Source organism: Anopheles coluzzii, chromosome 2, assembly GCF_943734685.1.
Source record: "Anopheles coluzzii chromosome 2, AcolN3, whole genome shotgun sequence".
NCBI lineage: Eukaryota > Metazoa > Arthropoda > Insecta > Diptera > Culicidae > Anopheles > Anopheles coluzzii.
In genome coordinates, this window is record NC_064670.1 from 60,553,484 (window position 1) to 60,573,293 (window position 19,810).

At 45.7% G+C, this 19,810-nt stretch overlaps 2 protein-coding genes across 2 annotated transcripts in view; one reads left to right on the forward strand and one right to left on the reverse strand.

Moving 5' to 3' along the window:
* Nucleotides 1-19,810, forward strand: part of LOC120961730 (uncharacterized) — a 159,653-nt gene that overhangs the window by 55,070 nt on the left and 84,773 nt on the right. The window lies entirely within an intron of this gene.
* On the reverse strand, nt 3,514-5,980 carry LOC125906444 (uncharacterized). Its single transcript, XM_049605250.1, has one exon. It carries the CDS (start codon nt 4,739-4,741, stop codon nt 3,608-3,610), a length of 1,134 nt encoding a protein of 377 aa, XP_049461207.1. The 5' UTR covers nt 4,742-5,980; the 3' UTR covers nt 3,514-3,607.

Genomic DNA, 19,810 nt, shown 5'->3' on the forward strand with positions numbered 1-19,810 from the left:
ACTATCCGTTTTCGATAGTTGAAGATTATCATTTCAAACAATTTGTTGAAGCTCTGAACCCTAATTATCAGATGCCGTGTAGAAAGACTATTTCGAACGCTGCTTTACCTAGACTTTATGCTGAGGCAGTTAACAATGTTAAAAAAAATCTAATAGATGCCGAAACAATTGCGTTAACGGCTGATGCCTTAACAAGCATAATCAACACAAGTTATTGTGCATTGACAGCACACTGTATTACTAAAGATAGCTTGTCTTGTTCATATTTATTAGAATGCGGAGAGGTATCGGAAAGTCACACAGCACCAAATTTAGCCAGTTGGATCCGATCGATTATCCAAAGATTTGATATAGAAAAAAAATATTCATTTTGGTGACTGACAACGCGGCCAACATGGTAGCTACTGCCGATAGTTTGAACTTACCACATTTGCCATGCAGTGCTCATACGTTGAATTATTATTATTATTATTTATTAATCTTCAACGGGCCATATGGCCTAATTAAGATGTAACAGTTCAATAAAAAAAAAGAAAAAATACATAGCAAAAACAAGATTTGCATCGCAATTCACTGCGGCCACGGCAAAAGCCGGAGACGTTCCTTGAAGCACTGAGTTGAGATGTCGAAGTCGAAGCAATCCGAGACAGTGTTGAAGACAGCCGACATGCGGAACATAGGGTCTGACCGACCAGCACTGGAACGGGGTTGAGCGAGCCGTAGAGTTTCTCTAGACCTAAGTGTTCGGGATGGTGCATAGATATCGACTCGATGCAACAATGGCGATGAGTCGATAGAGCCATTTAGCAATCCAGCAATGAAAGAACACTGTGCATTGCGTCTTCTAACCGAAAGAGGTTCAAGGCCTAGAAGACGGCACCGCGCAGCATACGGAGGAAGATTATTACGATCCTGCCAGGGAAGTAGGCGTAGGGCATATCTCGTGAGCTTACGTTGAATCGCCTCAAGTCGAGCAATTGAAGAAGCGGTAGTTGGGCTCCAGACTACGCACGAATATTCCAGAACCGAACGAACGATACAGTTGTAGACAGCTTTGATGCACATGGGGTTGCGGAATTCATTAGTTGTCCGGATAACCACGCCAAGTAATTGTTTTCCTCTGGCTACAACGTCATCGATATGCTGTTTAAAGTTCAAACTAGAGTCAAGCAGAACGCCCAGGTCTTTGGCATGATTCTGTCGATTAACTGCAGTGCCGTCCATGAAGTAGGTCCCAGTCACTGGGCTCCTGCATCGACTAAAAGACACACAGTAGCATTTCTCGATGCAGATAGTCAGTCCATTACGCTTGCACCACGAACAGAAAATTTCGATGCAGTCTTGCAGGAATGTACAATCACCTGTGTTGTTAACAGGCGCAAAAATTTTTGCGTCGTCGGCAAACAGACTGATACTGTCGGGAGGTAAAGCGAGGGTAACATCGTTGATAAACAATATGAAGAGAAGCGGGCCAATGTTGCTTCCTTGTGGCACACCCGAGCTGCTGACTATTTCTTTGGACATGTGCTTATCAATTTTCACGATGTATGTGCGATTAATTAGGTAAGACTTAAGCCACTGTACGAGCGAGCTGGGAACTCCTAGTTTATCGAGTTTAGCGAGAAGAATTACGTGCGGAAGAGAGTCGAATGCTGCTTTTAGATCTGTATAAATTGCATCGACTTGAGCTCCGGCATCAATTTGACTAGTGCAATAGGTTACAAATTCAACCAGGTTCGTGGTAGTCGACTTTTTTGGCACGAATCCATGTTGATACGGACTTAGGTAGCTGCGGCATGCATGTAGCAGATTTTTGTATATCACTAGTTCGAACACCTTGGCAATGGCACACAAGGATGTAATACCCCGGTCGTTGATGGCATCTGTCCTGTCGCCCTTTTTGTAAATAGGAACCATCCAAGATTTCCTCCATGCTTTGGGAAAGTAGCCATTGGCTAGCGATGCATTGAACAATTTTGCAAGGATAGGTGCTACTGTCGTTTGACAGCGTTTCAGCACGGTAGAAGGAATTCCGTCGGGTCCGGGAGCGAAGGAAGGCTTTAGTTGCGCTAGGGCAGATAAAACGATCTCACTGTCGATGAAAGGAGTGCTCATGTTAATTGCTCCAGCCGGAGTGTTGACGAGAGCAGCATCAATGGTATCGGTATCATTCATGGCCGGTGAAAAGCAATCTGCGAAGCGATCCGCGAAGAGATTGCACATTTCATTAGTGTTGGCACTTGTTGCTCCTTTGTACGTAATGGATTTCGGTGTATGCGTGGATTTTGTTTTGCTGTTGTAGAAGCGCCAAAACGAGTCAGGCCACCTGCAAAGGTTACGTTGAATTTTACTCAAATATCTGCGATATCGAAATCTGTTATAGCTGCAGTATAAAGAGTGCGTGTCAAAGTAGAAAGAGCGAGATCTTTGGCAGCGGCGCGTTTGGTAGTGACGATAAGCAGCTCTTTTTACACGTTTGAGTCGTTTTAGTGTGCGGTCCGCCCAGGGGGGGTTAGGTTTAGGACGCTGAACTGGGACGCATACAACAAAGGCTTGCAGCATGAAGGACGAGAATGAACATACTGCTTCGTCAAGTGAAATAAAATTGGAACAATGAAAGCTATTGTTAAACATTGATATCATGTCGTTCAGTTTCACATAGTCAGCTTTAGCAAAGTTATAACGATAAAATGCGGTTGTCGTCGAGTTTTGTCGAGTCGTCGAATTGCGTCGGGTCGACGAGTTAATACGTATATTGAAGTCTAACGCCGGATGGTAGGAGTCAAGAGGTACAAGCGGAACAACACTTGGAAAGACAGGCGAACACAATTTAGCTGCAGCATTGTTAGCGTAGAGCAGGTCAAGCATGCGTCCGTGCGAATTATTGATGTGATTAAGTTGCACTAATCCGTTAAATTTAAATCCATCCACAAAGGTGTTGTTGGCCAGTGAGCGTGCAGTTGGTTCATAGTGCGTGATTGATGAGTATGCTGGCGAGGACGAAGGATCAGCTGTGGACCAGCTTATGCTAGGCTGATTGAAATCGCCAATAACAAACAGCAGATCCGAAGGCTTCAGTGTGAGAGTGAAGCTGCTGATACAATCATGTAGAGAGCGAAGAGTCGATATCTCGGAGCTAAGCTGCGGTGGAATGTATACTACGATGACGTACAGATGTGCGTTATTACAGGCGACGCGCACACAAATATACTCGAGAGAACGATCACGGGAAGGTAATTCTATCGACTCGTATGCGTTAGAAACGGCTAGCAAAACACCACCACCGCGAGAGCTAGAGCCGCTGAGAGAGCGATCACAGCGGTAAACAGAGAAGTTGTTGTTGAAGAGAAGAGCAGATGGAATGTTGTCAACAAGCCAAGTTTCCGTGAGTGCGATGAGATCGAAGTCTGCCTCCGATACAGCTAAGTGAAATTCTTTTGTTTTAGTACGCAAACCTCTAACGTTTTGATAATAGCAGCTTAAATACTCAGCGGTAGCGTTGTCATTGTGGCGGTTGGATAAAGCGGGTAAACGGTAAGTCAATTGAGCTGCGTTGTCAGAGCATGAGGCTTGGCGTGTTTGTTGCGTGCAATGAGCGGAACTTCGTCTAGTTGAGAAAAAAGCGATCGATTGTAGACTGGTGTAGGTGCGGAGATGAAGCACGGTGGTTTTGGGGCGGTCCAGAAACAAGTGTTGAGTTGGGTGCTTCCAAGGTATCATTCACCGGGGGGTGACACTGTTGTGATGATGTTGTTTCAGGATCAGGTGGAGTAGACGTGCGTGCGGCTAAACGGTGAGTCGTTGTTGGTGTGCGTGTGGTGTAGCGGTGTTCAGTACTAGTAGCTGGTGTGCGTGAAGTAAAGCGGTTTCGGGTGGCTATAGGAGATGAGGTTTGGTGGTCGTGTTGACGGGATTGAAAAAACTCACGTACACCGATACCGACGGGCCAGGTGGATGGTGTGAGTGCCGCATCTCGAAGGATAGCCGGGACCCTCACTTTGAATGAAAGCCAATTCATGCTGTCCACACTAACCCCTCTTCTCAGCAGGCAATACGCTATAACGTCATCGGTGGCTAAGCGACGCTTTACAGAAGCGACCACTTGTTCCACAGTGACGGCCGTTGATAAGCGGGATAGGCGGATCCAGATCCTATCTGTGAATGGCTCACGAGGTGCAGCTTGAAGCGGTGATGATAACGGATCGGTTCCCACCAGTTCATGCGGTTGTGTAGGTGCCGGCTGGACGGCAATCGTGGTGTTGGTGTATGCGTTTGGCGATGACGCGGCACAAAGGATGTTGCCGCGACTGTTTACAATTTTGTTTACACCAGGAGATGCCGAATCCTCGATTATACGCCTCCGCTTTCTACCAGTAGCTGGTCGAGGATCAGAGTTCCGATTGTGAGGCGTGGATGCAGTTTGAAGGAGGGTAAAACCACTGCGAACTTCGGCGACAATAGGCTCAACGAGCTTGCCAATAGCTGCTACAGCTGAGTTGAGGGCGGCTTGGAAACCGACCTGGGCGCCTATTTCTTTTACCGAACGGCAGCGCGGATTTTTAAGCATGTTAGTGCAGCCAATGCAACTCCAGTGCAGGTCGACATTGGACAATACTGCGTCAATCAGCTCGGGGGGCAATTTGCAACAGCCGCGGTGGAACGTAGCGTCACAATATGCACAACTGATGATGCAGCCGGTGGCCTCTAGCGGTTCAGCACACGAGAAGCAAATAGCCGCCATCGCGAAATCACGCGTAATCACAGCACAACACTGCTAAGCCGAGCAGGAAAAAACAGCAGGAAACCACAGTTGTGATGCAACTAAACAATTCGCCAAGACGAAGCGATGATGTTAAACAGTTTAATAGTCCGTAGAAAAGGCAACAATGCGATGCGACGCAGAAAACACAAGAGAATGATTGAAAAATCACGGAGCGCGACGGAAATGCGGCCGAACAATTAAACGTCAAACGTCAAACTGGTGGTCAAACGAATTTGGTGGTAAAAAACGCAATAAAAGCGTCTATTACAAACACAGTTGAAGAAGCGAAGCGTGTTGTGATGTTTTTTAAAAGGAGTGCTAAAGCAACTTATAAATTGTTTGAAATGCAAACCAAATTAAACTATGCCCAACAGAAATTAAAACAAGATTGTCCAATTCGCTGGAATTCAACTTACGAAATGTTGAAAAGATAAAAAAATAACAGAATTCCGTTAGTTTCCTGTGTGGCGTCAGTTAACATTAAATCAAAATTAGAAGAACGTGATTGGACCGTAATCGAACAAGCGACAAGTGTTCTCGAACTTGTTAATGCAGTCACTATTGAAATTATAGGTGAAAAAATAGTCACACTTTCAACAATGGGTGCTCTTATAAGATCGTTGTTAAAAAAAATTTCAGAAAAAATGGAAAATGAAAGCATGTGTAAGGCAGTTTCTAAACTATACAAAGAAATGGTACGAGGTATTAAGGAAAAGTTTGAATGTATGTTTGATTCAGAAATTATCAATAGCGCTATAATCCTAGATCCACGATTCAAAAAAGTAGGTTTTTAGGAGACGTTGCTCGATATGAATTTTGCTACGATAATTTAGTTAGCAAATTAATTCCTTTGCAATCGGAAGCAAATGACTCAGATGAAGGTTCACTACAAGAAACATTTGAAAATGATGATGTTTGGGAAGTGTTCAAATTCCAAGAGCAAACACCCGTTAACAATTTTAATCCAAGAATATCTGCCGTTTCTGAACTTGATAGATATTTATCGGATAAAAAAATTAAAATCAAAGACGATCCTCTACATTGGTGGCACACTCGTGGTGAAGTATATCCTACCTTGCATAAGTTTGTGAAACAATATTTATCAATTCCAGCCTCTTCAGTTCCATGTGAACGTATTTTTTCAAAAGCGGGCCAAATTTTAACGGAAAAGCGCAGCCGCATAACATCACAAAAATTAAAAGAAATGATGTTTATTCAACATAATTACAGACCAGAATGAGGTATTTCGAATCAATAAGGTTTAGTTGAAGAAAGAATGTCGAAACGACTATAAATGTAACACATAACAAAACAAACCCAAACTGTTTGTATAGTTTTAATACGTTAGATTAAGAAGATAGTAATTAAAAAACAGAAAAAGTAGATTTATTGGGGTAAAATTTATTTAATAAAGAAATGAATTTACATTACGAATTTCATTATCAAATTTACATCAATACATCAAAAATCGACATATGGGAGATTGTAGCATAACGCACCTGTACTCTAATTCCTTGGAGCTCTAGATTTATTTGGGTTATTTGGGCTCCGATTGCTATGGAGATCAATTTAATTTTACCAATGTTGTAAAAAAGAACAAAAATGCATCTAGACTATTGCACATCAACTAAACAAAGCATGCTGCAATTAAACGATGACTGCTTTTTCATCTAACTGTCAGAATGATCCCACGGTTTTTGCCCGAATTGATTGATTATTCGTCCTCTTTTTAATAAACCACAAAAGATCCAAATATACTTTAAAACGATCCATTCTCATGGAGATTCCGGAGCCGATTCCGATTCCGCAGCCGATTCCGCTTCCGAAGACGATTTTGCTTCCAGAGTTGATTCCGAAGCCGATTTCAGAGTAGATTTCGGAGCCAATTCTGAATCCGACTCCGGAGCCGACTCCGATTCCGGAACCGATTTCTATTCTGGAACCGACTCCAATTCCGGAAACGATTCTATTTCGGAGCCGACTCTGATTCCGGAACAGATTTCTATTTCGGAGCCGATTCCGGAGCCGTTTCCGGAGCCGATTCCGGAGCCGATTCCGGAGCCGATTCCGATTCCGGAGCCGATTCCGATTCCGGAGCCGATTCCGATTCCGGAGCCGATTCCGATTCCGGAGCCGATTCCGATTCCGGAGCCAATTCCGGAGCCGATTCCGGAGCCAATTCCGAAGCCGATTCCGAAGCCGATTCCGATTCTGGAGCCGAATTCGATTCCGGAGCCGATTCCGATTCCGGAGCCGATTCCGGAGCCGATTCCGATTCCGGAGCTGACTCGAATGCCGGAGCCGATTCCGATTCCGGAGCCGATTCCGATTGCGGAGCCGATTCCGGAGCCGATTCCGAAAACTGATTCCGTACCTACTAAGTGGAATCGATTCCACAAAATTTCGGAGCTAGTCAGAATCGATTCCGACCAAAACTTCATTTTTCTCATCACTTTTTTGGTATGCGTTGAACTGTGGTCTGTTATTGAGACTCGCACCTCTATAGCCCTGATTTCGTTGGAATCTCTGGCTTTGATACTGGCCGTTATTTTGTTACTGGTCGCTTTGGAAATTTCCTCAAAAATTTCCGCGATAATTTTCTCTAAAATTTTCTCTATTATTATTTCCTTAATAGTTGAAGTATTGTGGCCTTGCGTAGAGCATCTGCGCCGGTGTGTAATATTTTTGCTTCATTGTTTCTTGATTTATTTATTAAAGAGCGAATGCTTCTTCCAAGGGTGACTTTGCAATTTTTGCGTCACGTAACCCAAAACGTTCAGCAACTCGGTCGATGTAACTCTCTACTGAAATACTATAATTTCCATTGACCATAGACCTAAAAAATAGTTTAGGTCTCCTAGATCCGTCGTTTCAACTTCCTTTTTCAAATAATAATAACTTTCCCCTATATGAGCTTCTTTCTCACTTCCGACAAGAATATCATCGACGTACACTAAGAAGTAGATTCGATCGGGCTAACATCTTTTGTTTATAAGCAGTGATCCACACTACTTTGCACAAACTGCATTCCAACAAGAACGTCATGTAATTGATGATTCCAGCACCGGGCGGATTGCTTCAGCCTGTAAATGCTCCTCCTAAGACTGCATACTAGCTTTTCTACTCCTTCCTTCTCATAGCCAACAGGTTGTTTCATATATAGCTCCTCTTCGAGATTACCATACAGGTATGCAGTCTCTTGCGGCTCCCGGTAAACTAATTTAGGAATTTTTAAAACATTTAACTTTATTGTATAGCGCTTGGTTTAAAACACGCCCGACTTGTTTGGCGTTCACCGATCAAGAGAGCGATCAAATCCGCCCGGATAATCGTGCTTCCTGTTCCTCTCTTCCGCTAACGACCTGCTACTTTACGCTTTTAAAATCGCAAGCCGAGTTCGTTCGAGTTATCCTAACACAGTCTTCACATTGAAGTGCTTCGGAATCAGCTTTTTAATGCTTACAATGGCTAATAAAGTCCTCGGGATTGTCTGCTTCATAACGGGGGTAAAAACTTCATTATAATCTTCCCCATACTTTTGACTAAATCACTGTGCCATCAGCCGCGCTTTGTATTGCAAAATATTGCCAGCTGCGTTTCACTTCCGTTTGTAAACTCATTTTCAACCAACTGGTTTACGGCCTGCGGGTAGATTCACCAAATTCCATGTATCATTTGTTGCATGAGATTTCAGCTTATCGGCCATGGCTTTCTTCCATTCAAAACTGTACTTACAGTTTAGCGCTACTTGTATGTTTCTAGGTTCCTTCTTCTCCTCTTTGGCGATTCAAGCTTCCTCAATCAACCGCTTGGGAGGAACACCCTTATTAGGTCGCAATGATCGTTGAGGAATTTCGTCTAATTGAAGTTTGTAAAGAATGCCTGGCATCATGGCAGCTGACAACCACCGAGTGACGCAACTTACTCTCTGACAGCTTACCGCGTTTTGAATTGTAAAACAACAAGCCGAAGCGGTGTGTGAGTGTGTGTTCACTAGGAGATCGAGAACAGAGCACATGCAGAAAGTTAATCGCAAATAAAACTTAGTAAAAACCCACCGAACAGTGCCGAGTTAGATTTGGTATAATTTTTGCTTATTTCATTTAACATTTTTAGTCCTTCAAATCCGGATATCGTTTGTAAATCGTGATCTATGGTGATCTTTTGTGAACATTCGTACGCCTTTGTGAACAGTCGAGCATTATCGTATGCGTTGCTCATAGGTGTTCCTTTCGTTGTATGCACCTTGTTCGTGTCGAGTTTTATCTTGTTGTTATTATCTATAAGCGAAAGGCCATGAGAGTAACAAAATGCTGACAAAATTTTCAAAACATGAGCTTTTGTCACTTTTTTGAGCTTCTGTCAAAATGTTGAAACCTGAAGCAGCCAGGAAATAAAGTTTACAAAAGTTGACAAAAGTGACAAAATTTGATGTTCGCGAAAAAGCGTAAACAAACAGCTATTTGGCGCAGTTGTGACCCATTCCTATGATAATAATGCAAAAATGCATGATTCTAATTGATTTATGTACCTATTTCATGCTTCTTAAACAAAATATCGATGATAGGGGACCTTTCCGTTTTAAGCTCGTAGGTTGAAATTTCAGCCTGTCAGCTGTATGCATTGTATAGCAGTTTTCGAGCAGCTATCTAAGTGGGTATAATATACAGGTGGGATTATCCCAAGGTATATGCATTTAAAAGGCTGATTTTTATCGCTTCTGCTTCTGAATGAAGATTTTAACAGTGTTTTGAGTGTTCGTCAAGCTTCCAGAAAGCCTGTTTTTGACAAGATGGGTGAAAACTTTTGTTCAAAGTGATATTCAAATTTGGTTATAAAAAACATGCTATGAGACCACCTGGACTACATACACTTTGATTCTAGATTCCACCACCTGATCTCTTTAATGCACCTTGGGGTAAATGTAAATAAACCTGTGTTTTCGAGCAGGTACTCGAATCTAATTCTAGCTTTTAGGCTAAAATTTTCTAGACTGAAAATTGCAGGCTAGTTTTTTGTGTGGTTTTGTATGGAGTGTTTACATGATTTCAGCCTCCAACTGTCAAACTCCATACAAAAAACTGGCTAGAATCGTAAAGGGCCCCATATTCAGATGTTGGAGCTTTTTGTCATTCTTGTGTATGTTTTTGGTGCGGCCACGAGAAAATCTCTTTTTTGCAGTTGACAAGCAATTTTTACAAAGTTGAAATTTTTTTCAACATTTTGTCACCTTCGTGGCCATGCGCTATATACCTTCGTGGGGCGCCGGTGGTAACCAGACATTACTGCGGTTCATAAGAAAACCTGATAAGGCAAAATGTCTGCTGTTGGCAGAAGCACTCGATCAAGTGGCCTCTCATCAGACGGCCGCCAAGCGTGAAGCGGAGAAAGAGATGAAGGCTATGCTTGCTGTATCACAGGCGGAGAACGCGCGTCTACATCAGGAGATGGCGGAGACGCGTTTCTTGCTCGCGAGGTGGTATCAAGAAGCTGAACGTCGGGAAGAGAAACATAGGGCTGACCATCAACGCGAGTACGAGTCGTTGAATGCGCTCTTGGCTCAAGCCATTGGCAAGAAGCAGGGACAAAAGCAGCAGCATCGGGATCAGCAACAAGGGATACGACAGTAGCAGGAGCCCGGTCCTTCCACGTCGTCCACTTCAACGCGCAGCACCAACGTGATGCATCTAAGACTCTGACGAGGATGATGAACAGGGCAGTTTCTCCGAGGTTGTTCGTCATAAATACCGCGGGCGGAGCACTGGTAAGCCACGCGCTCAGCAACAGGAACACCAGCAGCAGCAACAGCAGTCACAGGGACAGCAGCAGCAGCAGCATCAACAAAAGCGGACGCAGCGTCGGCCTAAGGTTGATTTCATTGAGGTAACCCCCCAAGAAAGTCATACCTGGGATAGCGTGTATCGCCTGATCCGACGAGTGATCCGCGAAGATCCGTTGCACAAGGCACTCGAAGATCACATCGGTATTGGAAACCGCACTCGAGCTGAACTGCTGAAAATAAAGGTCAGCAAATCTGCGGATTCTGGATTGGTGTTTGCCGAGGTGCGAGAAGTTATCGGTTCAGCGAGAGTGGCCCATTTGGTAACGGAGATGGGCGAGGTAAACGTAAGCCATATTGACCCGCTTGTAGAGGAAGCGGAAGTGATTTCCGCACTGGACGGAGAGCTAGAAGTTAACGCTGGAGTGGTTACTAGTGATGGGTAAAGTTGGCAAAAATCCGGAGTCGACTCCGATCCGACTCCGATATATTTGGAATCGACTCCGGAAGGTAGGACCACGCTGCAGTATCCGGAGTCGTTCGGAGTCGTCCGGAGTCCGAGTCCGAACGACTTCGACGACTCCGAACAACTCCAAACGACTCCGAACGACTCCGGACGACTCCGACTCCGGGCGACTCCGGAAGACTCCGAACGACTCCGAACGACTCGGGACGACTCCGGAAGACTTTGACTCCAGACTACTCCGGACAACTCCGGACGACTCCGAACGACTCCGACTCCGGGCGGATCTAGTGGTCCCATTTTGCCGGAGTCGGAATCGAACTAACAATAGTCGGAGTCGGATCGGAGTCGTGGGTGCGCTCCATACAGCACATCACTAGTGGTTACTATCAACATGTGGAGGCTTTCGGACGGATCCCAACTAGCACGGGTGCGCCTACCGGCCAAAAAGATTATAACCATCGACGGTAAGAAGGTAAAGCTGGGTGGGTGCATAAGCAACATCAAACGTGCACTACCCACTCCCGTAGAACGGCTACGGTGTCTTGAATTGGGACACATTTCTCGCGATTGTCGTTCAACAGTCGACCGACAAAACACGTGCATAAGGTGCGGGACCGAGGGCCATAAGGCTAAATCCTGCAAGGCCGATATTAAATTTGCCGTATGCGGTGGTGAACATCGCGTTGGCCATAGCTTATGCGTCCGTCCAACATTGCGATGTTCCCTGTAATGCGAGTGTTGCAGGCGAATCTAGGAGACGGCCGTGATGCTCAAAATCTGGTGCTCCAGACCGCCCGTGAAGAACGGATTGATGTTGTCATGCTTTCTGAACTATACAGGCCCCAGAGAACAACGGAAGGTGGGCTTTTGACCCGTTGAAAAGCGTAGCAATAGTTACCACTGGCCAATATCCGACACAAAGGGTATGAACTAGTGATGTTTCGGGCCTGGTGGCAGCGGAGGTTGGAGGCATTATTTTCATCAGCTGCTACGCTGCTCCTCGCCTCAACGTCAATGAGTATGAGTGCTACCTGGAAGCTGTGGAGTTTGCAGCCTGTTCCCACGCAAAAGTTATCATCGCCAGCGATTTCAACGCATGGCACGAGGAATGAGGAAGCATTAGATCCAATGAGAGAGGAAGTCTGCTTCTCAACACTATCGAGCAGTTGGGTCTCCAAGTGCTAAATCGCGGTGTAACCCCTACATTTCAGAGCTATGATGAGATCAGGTCAAGTGTCATCGACATCACCTTCGCGAGCTCGTTCATCACCCACGATGATACTTGGTTAGTGAGCCCTCTATATACGGCATTAGTCCACCGATATGTGTCCTATTCTGTTAGGCCAACAGCATCAGCATCATTCGGACAGCGAACACTGCCACAGCAAACAGGATTGCCACCAAACCATCAGCCTTCACAACAGGGCGATGATATACCACCATTTCGAAATCGCCTACAGCATGCCGGCAGAAAGTGGAAAACAACACAATTTTCCGCTGAAGCGTTCGTAGAGACACTTCGCTCACAACGATTCGATTATCCGTGTATAAAATATTCGACCGCATGTCCTCGGTGCGGAACAGTGTGTTCGAGAAATGTGCCGCAGATTCAGCATTGCATACGATGAATTCAGGTATCATCAACGTTTTCAAGCATCATACCGCAGTCTTGGCTTTGGCTAAGACAGATTCGGGAAGGGGTCCCGTGGTCTTGAGATAAAGTGTGAAACCCTGTAAGCCGAGCAATTAGTGTCAGCAAGAGACCACAGTTCCAGGAGCTAATAAAAATTGCGGAGGAGAAGGAATTCGGCATTGGTTTTCAGTGGCAGTGGTCTCACCTCCGTGGCAATCGAAGGCCACCAGAGACGGAACGAGATAGACTGGAGCTTATCGTGTTCGACCTTTTCCCGATACGCCCATCCTTTGAGTGGCCCGAGACCTCTGATCCAGCAGAGACAGACACGTCATCGACCAGTCCTGTGACTCCGGTAAATGAGATCGAACTAAAAATCATAGTCAGCCGAATGAGTAACCGCAAAGCTCCCGGGCTTGACGGTATACCTAATGCCGCCGTGATGACCGCTATCATGGAGTTCTCGGAGGTCTTCAGAGCATTGTATCAGGACTGTCTCAACCGCGCCGTTTTCCCGGGGCAATGGAAGCGGCAGCGCTTGGTACTTCATCGGAGCCAGGGAATCCTCCGGGAGAGAGCGGTTCGTATCGCCCCCTGTGCATGCTTGATGCACTGGGGAAGGTACTCGAGCGCCTTATCTTAAACCGGCTGAATGAGCACCTAGAAGTTCCTGCTGAGCCGAAGCTTTCCGACTGGCAGTTTGGCTTCTGGAAAGGGCGCTCAACTATTACCGCAATTCAACAAGAGGTCGACGCAGGAAAGAGAGCGATTTCGTTTTGCCACACGAATCGGAGGGATGAACGCTTCCTATTAGTGGTCGCGCTGGATGTCCGCAATGCCTTTAATACTAATATAATTATATAAGTGGATTATAATGTATGACGGGGTACTAGACATGCAGTTTCCGTCCGGGACAGAAGTCGTCGGATACGCCAATGACTTGGTGCTGTTGGTCCCGTGTACGTCAACGGAAGCGGTGCAGGCAGCAGCGGAGGAGGCGGTTGCACAAGTACAGTAGTGGATGGCACTGCATTGTCTGGAACTTGCTCCGGCGAAAACAGAAACCGTGCTTATTGCCAGTGTAAAGCGCCCGCGACAAGTAATCATCCGCATTGGAGATGTAGAGGTACGATCGTCGCGCTTCATTCTGTCATGCATTATGCACCTTTATGCAATTCCGTGGCTAATACCGATTTCGTTGATGGGTTGCATAGTACCGGATTATTTCAGTTGAGTGGTATTGCAAATCAATCTGGGCGTCAATTGGATCTGGTCTTCGCAAACCTTGCCGCAACCAATATTTTGTGCGACTCAATCACACCTCTGCACTCTGTGAATGGTACTTCGGCTCTAGAGAACTTCCTCCCATACGTAACACACTGTAGTATTCCACTTCTCAGTGAGGACTTTCATCATCCTTCATTGGATATGATGATTTATTATCCCGTACAACTATCCCACACCACCAACAGTCACACTCGCAGTATAGTCAATAGAAATTTCTTCAAAACGAATGTGGAACGTATGAATGCCCTTATTGTGTCGTTTGACCGTAATTTTGACTGCTCCAACTTTTCCACTATCGACGAAGCCACCGATTGCTTTAGCGTTTTTATGCGCTCAGCGATTAATTCCTGCGTTCCTGTTGCTCAACGAAAGCCTGGCCCCGATTGGTCTAATGCATCTTTAAGACGGTTGAAAAAAATAAAATCAAAAGCCTACGCGGATTACAGTAGAACGAGATCATCGCTGCATAGGAGAATTTTTTTCGATGCACTGAACAATTATCGTCGACATAATCGTGTGCTCTACCGCTCCTTCATTCGCCGTACTGAAAGGCAGCTATTTTCTAAGCCGACACGGTTCTGGAGCTTCTGGAACAAACGGCGCAATATAAGAAGTATCCCTCCGTCAATGAGCTACAATGGCCAAACTAGTATCGATACATCCGATATTTGCAACACTCTCGCCAATCGTTTCGCTGATGCATTCACCCTTCCTGTTCACAATCCTAACACACTAGCAGAGGCCATCCGCAATACTCCATCGGATGCTATCGATTTTATTATACCCACAATTGACGAAGCATTAATTGCGCGCACACTCAACCATATAAAACCATCTACATCATCTGGACCTGACAATATTCCCGCATACATATTGAAGCACTGCCGTCAATCACTCGCACCCATTCTTGCCAAAATATTTAATGATTCCCTTATGCGTGGCACGTATCCTGAGTCCTGGAAACACGCGCGAATGATTCCTATCCATAAAAAAGGCAGTCGACTTCATGCTAGTAATTATCGTGGCATTGTATCCCTATGCGCTTGTGCAAAGGTGTTTGAGCTCATTCTATACAATCCGCTACTCACAGCAGTTCAAAACTATATGAGCCCTAGTCAGCATGGATTTCTCCCAAGGAGATCTTCCACCACAAATCTTGCTGAATTTGTTGGCTACTGCTTCGACAACATGGATCGTGGTACTCAAGTTGATGCAGTATATATCGACTTCAGGGCTGCGTTCGATAGTATTTCTCATGATATTCTACTTTCGAAGCTAAAAAAACTCGGTTTCCTCGACTGGCACATCACCTGGCTGCGTTCATATTTAACTGGTCGTTCGTACTACATAAGTATAGGATCTCATCGTTCTCACTCTTTCACCAGCTCCTCCGGTGTGCCTCAAGGGAGTAATTTGGGACCGCTACTCTTCCTCATCTATATAAATGATCTATCTTTCGTTTTACCGCCAGGCCAACACCTAATGTACGCCGACGATGTAAAAATATTCGCTCCAGTTAGAAACGACAGTGACTGTGTACGCCTTCAAACGATCCTTGAGAATCTGGATAGCTGGTGCAGCAGAAACGCTCTCCAAGTGTGTGCTGATAAATGCCAGTGTATATCATTCAGCAGAGCCCGTCACCCCATCACGTTTACATACACTATGCTCAACACGGCTTTGGCTCGCACGACATGTATCCGTGATCTGGGGGTGCTACTCGATCAGAAGATGTCATTTCGCCCTCACATTGATAGCGTTGTTGCGAAGGGAAATCAGCTACTTGGTTTAATTACGCGGACCTGTAGCGAGTTTACCGATCCCATGTGCGTCAAGTCGATCTTCTGTGCCATCGTAAGGTCGTGCCTGGAGTACTGCTGTCCGATCTGGTGCCCGCTTGGCGTTGGTGACATCAATCGCCTCGAAGCCATTCAACGGAGACTCACCAGGTACGCGGTTCGACTCCTTCCATGGCAATCCCACCACGCTCGGCCCACCTACCATCAGCGGTGTCTGCTTCTCGGACTTGAACCACTCTGCTCTCGACGTAAAAACGCCCAATGCCTTTTCATATTTCGGCTCCTTAACGGAGAGATCGATTCCCCGGCATTACTAGCCAGCATCAATTTGTTCGCTCCCTGTCGGATTCTTAGATCCAATTTCCATCTCCGTGTACCGCGTACCCGCAACAACCATAGCCAGGGACACCCTATTATACGTATGTCCCTCGAGTTCAATGAAGTGTTAGATTTGTTCGATTTTAGTATGTCTACTTCCACGTTCAAGGAGAAATTGCGTCTACGTCACATGTAATGTTTGCTTATAACTAGATGTTTATTTATATGCTCCTTAATTTAATTATAAGGTTGCCGATTAGACACGATGGTCCGTCGGTTTATATATGAAATAAATAAATAAATAAATAAATAAATTAAGTACCTCGGCGTGATGCTGCACGATCACGTCTCCTGGCTGCCACACGTTCGGAAGGTGACCGAGAAAGCGACTCGACAGCCAAGTCGAGGCTGTTAGCGCATGTGGTAGATTCGATACTGAGGTACGCGGCTCCCATATGGTCGGAGGCGCTCGAGACCAGGGAGTGTCGTCGGCTGCTGCAACGTGTCCAACGGAAGACAGCAATCAGGGTGGCACGAGCATTCCGTTCTAGGTACAAGACGGCCACCCTGCTCGTCGGTCTGACACCGATATGCCACCTGGTAAAAGAAGATGCCCGCGTGTACAACCGCATACATGCACCTGAACGAACGGAAACACGGGACGAGATTCGAAGGACGGAGCGTCAGCAGACCATCAGCAACTGGCAACAAGAATGGGACGATGATGCCACCAGCGTCGGAGCCAGGCGATACACGCGATGGGCCCATCGTGTGTTACCCAACATTGACGCCTGGCAATCACGGAAGCATGGAGACGTGTCGTTCCATCTAGCCCAAGTGCTCTCGGGACATGTTTTTTCCCGGAGTATTTGTGCATTAATTGCTTCACGTCGTTCCCGGACTGCCAGTGATGCGTTGGCGTCCCAGAGGATGCCGGGCACGTCCTCTTCGAATGTCCTCGATTTGCCTCATCCATCAAGAACTTCTCGGCAAGGGAGGGCCGGACCCAGTAACACCTGACACGCTGAAGGAGTACTTGCTGCGGGATGCGGACAGCTGGAGACGCGTATGCGAAGCCGCTCGTCGTATAACGGCTGAGCTTCAGCGGTGCTGGGACGAGGAAAGGGCTAACCGAGCAGAACAGGTGATAGTCGAACACGACGAAGACATCGTGAACATGGAGGCGCGTCGAACGGCAGCAGCAGCCGCGCGAAACAAACGACGCAACGATGCACGGAGAGCGACTAGAGCGCAACGCAGGGAAGAACGGAGCACCGGGCTTCGTCTAACTCCACCAGCGTTACCAACGACGGTCGATTTGTCTCACGGCGAGCTGCCGAGTTCGGCGAGGTATATACAGAGGCAGCGACAACAAACAGGACGGGGCCTACTTGCGCCTCTATGGAGATCCGGAGCAGCAATCCACAACGGATGACAGCAGCGAGAGCAGCCAAGACGAGGACGGTTATGGCAGAGTCCTCGCGCCTATTATAGACGGACTGTCTGATGTAATGTCAGTTGGTGGGCTCAGTGGTGCAGAAATGGCAGCAGCGGTCGCGGCAGATGTGGCTCCCCGCTAGCTTACTGCAACGGCGAAGCATCAATAGTGGCATAATGGAGGAAGCTATTTTATACTGAGAATGGGAGATAAAAAGATAAAGGGGGAAATACAGGGGGAAAAAGTGCGTATTGCACAAATGTGAAAGGTCCATGGACCACAAACCCCTCACAACAAAAGCCCTCGCGGGACAGTTTGTAGGGGACGGGAGAGGGTTTTTTTTTATATGTGTTCCGTGAAAGTCCCTACGTTGTGATATTTTAACTTTTTTTTACACGAAATAATCAGTCGTTTGTTCTCTGTTGGAAAGTAAAGTTCACTTCTTTATTCACACCATTTATGCGTGCTTCGCTTTGCTTCGGCTCGTGACAAGTGCCTCAAAAAGGCGGTTCCCCTTTCACAGCGGTAGCTCCCTAGAACCACAAGAATGACAAAACGTCAGCTGCCATAATCCGGCACTGTGGTAGAACCGCAGGTCATTTGAGATCGAACATACCGGCCACCTTGAAACACTCAGTTTTCAATCCATTCTTTGATTACTACATTCTAACGGACAGATTTTAGATACTGCTCGCTTCACAATACCGGATGCCGTACGAAGTGTTGCAACTCGGGAAATTCCATCAGCTCCAGGGTGTATTTCGACGACACGTGCCAATGGCCATTGAACTGGAAGCTGCTCATCCTTCAGAATAACTATATCTCCGACTGATAATTGCTTAGATTGCTTAGCTGACCGATGCAAAACAGTAAGATTTTTCAGATAATCTTGTTTCCAGTGCATCCAGAAGTTTTGCGTGTACCGCTGAAGGAGTTGGTATCTTCCCAGACGATTCATAGGCACCTCTTTCAAGTCAGGTTCGAGAATAACCTTCAAATTGTTTGTAATGATAAAGTGCGCTGGAGTTAATGCCGTCAAATCATTGGGATCTTCAGAAAGTGGAACTAAGGGTCGCGAATTCATGCAACCTTCTATTTTTACTAAAACAGTAGTCATTTCCTCCGATGATAAGCGCGATGATCCTAGTTGACGAATCAAATGGGTTTTGGCTACCTTCACCGCCGCTTCCCAAAGGCCTCCGAAATTTGGGGCGCGTGGGGGTATCAAATGCCATTGTATCTCTTCTTTTGCCAAATGTTTTGCTATTTTGCTATCTGCAGAATCGTTGAACAGCATTTTGTAGATATGATGAAGTTCATTTTTGGCACCAATAAAATTGGTACCATTGTCTGAATAAATGTGCTTTGGTTTACCCCGCCGATAAACAAAGCGATCAAGTGCCATCAGAAACGAATTTGTGCTCAAATCTCCGACTAATTCCAAATGTACTGCTTTCGTAGTCATGCAGACAAATACACAAATGTAGCACTTATTTGGTGTGGCCTTGCGGTGTGTTGGCCTCAAATACAAAGGTCCACAATAATCTAGACCCGTACAACTGAACACCTCGTTAACTGTAACACGTTCTGCTGGTAGTTGCCCTTCAGGTTGAATTATAAGTTGTGGATTTGCTCTGCAACATCGAAAACAATTTCGTATGACCTTACGTACAGCTCTTTTTCCATTGATTATCCAAATCTCATCTCTAACTGCGTTAAGAGTTGATGATATTCCTCCATGCATTGCTTTTACATGTTTGTCCATGATGAGGAGTTGAGTAAATGGATGGAATCCAGGAAGAACTATTTGATGCTTAATATTATAATTCAAATCAGAATTTCTTTGCCGGCCACGTACGCGGATTATTCCTTCATTATCTATAAACGGGTTTAAAAGCTTCAACGTTGAACATCGAGCAACAGGAATCCCTTTGTGGATTTTATGAAGATCGTTGGTAAATTCTTCAGCTTGCACAAGTTTTACAAGTCGCTTTTTAGCATCAGCAAGTTCCTTTACCGTCAATGCACTATTGCTTATTCTTGGTTGCAGACGACGAGCATTATGAACAAAACGAAAACAATATGCAACCACGTCGATTAGCTTCTGGTATGACCCATATCTTGTAAATATTTCATTTTTTTCTTGTATTTGCGTTGTTAAAACGACATTCGATCTTATTTCGTCTGTTGTAATTTGACCTGTTCTCTCTTTTTGTTGGGGCCAATTCTCCTTTCTCTCTGATAACCATTGTGCACCTTGTTTCCACAATTGATTGTTGATGAGCTGATGCGGTAAAACTCCGCGTGAAATAAGGTCAGCTGGATTTT

Bases quoted from the DNA above. Each gene is read 5' to 3' on its own strand.
- LOC125906444 (XM_049605250.1), bottom strand. From the start codon at position 4,741: ATGGCGGCTATTTGCTTCTCGTGTGCTGAACCGCTAGAGGCCACCGGC.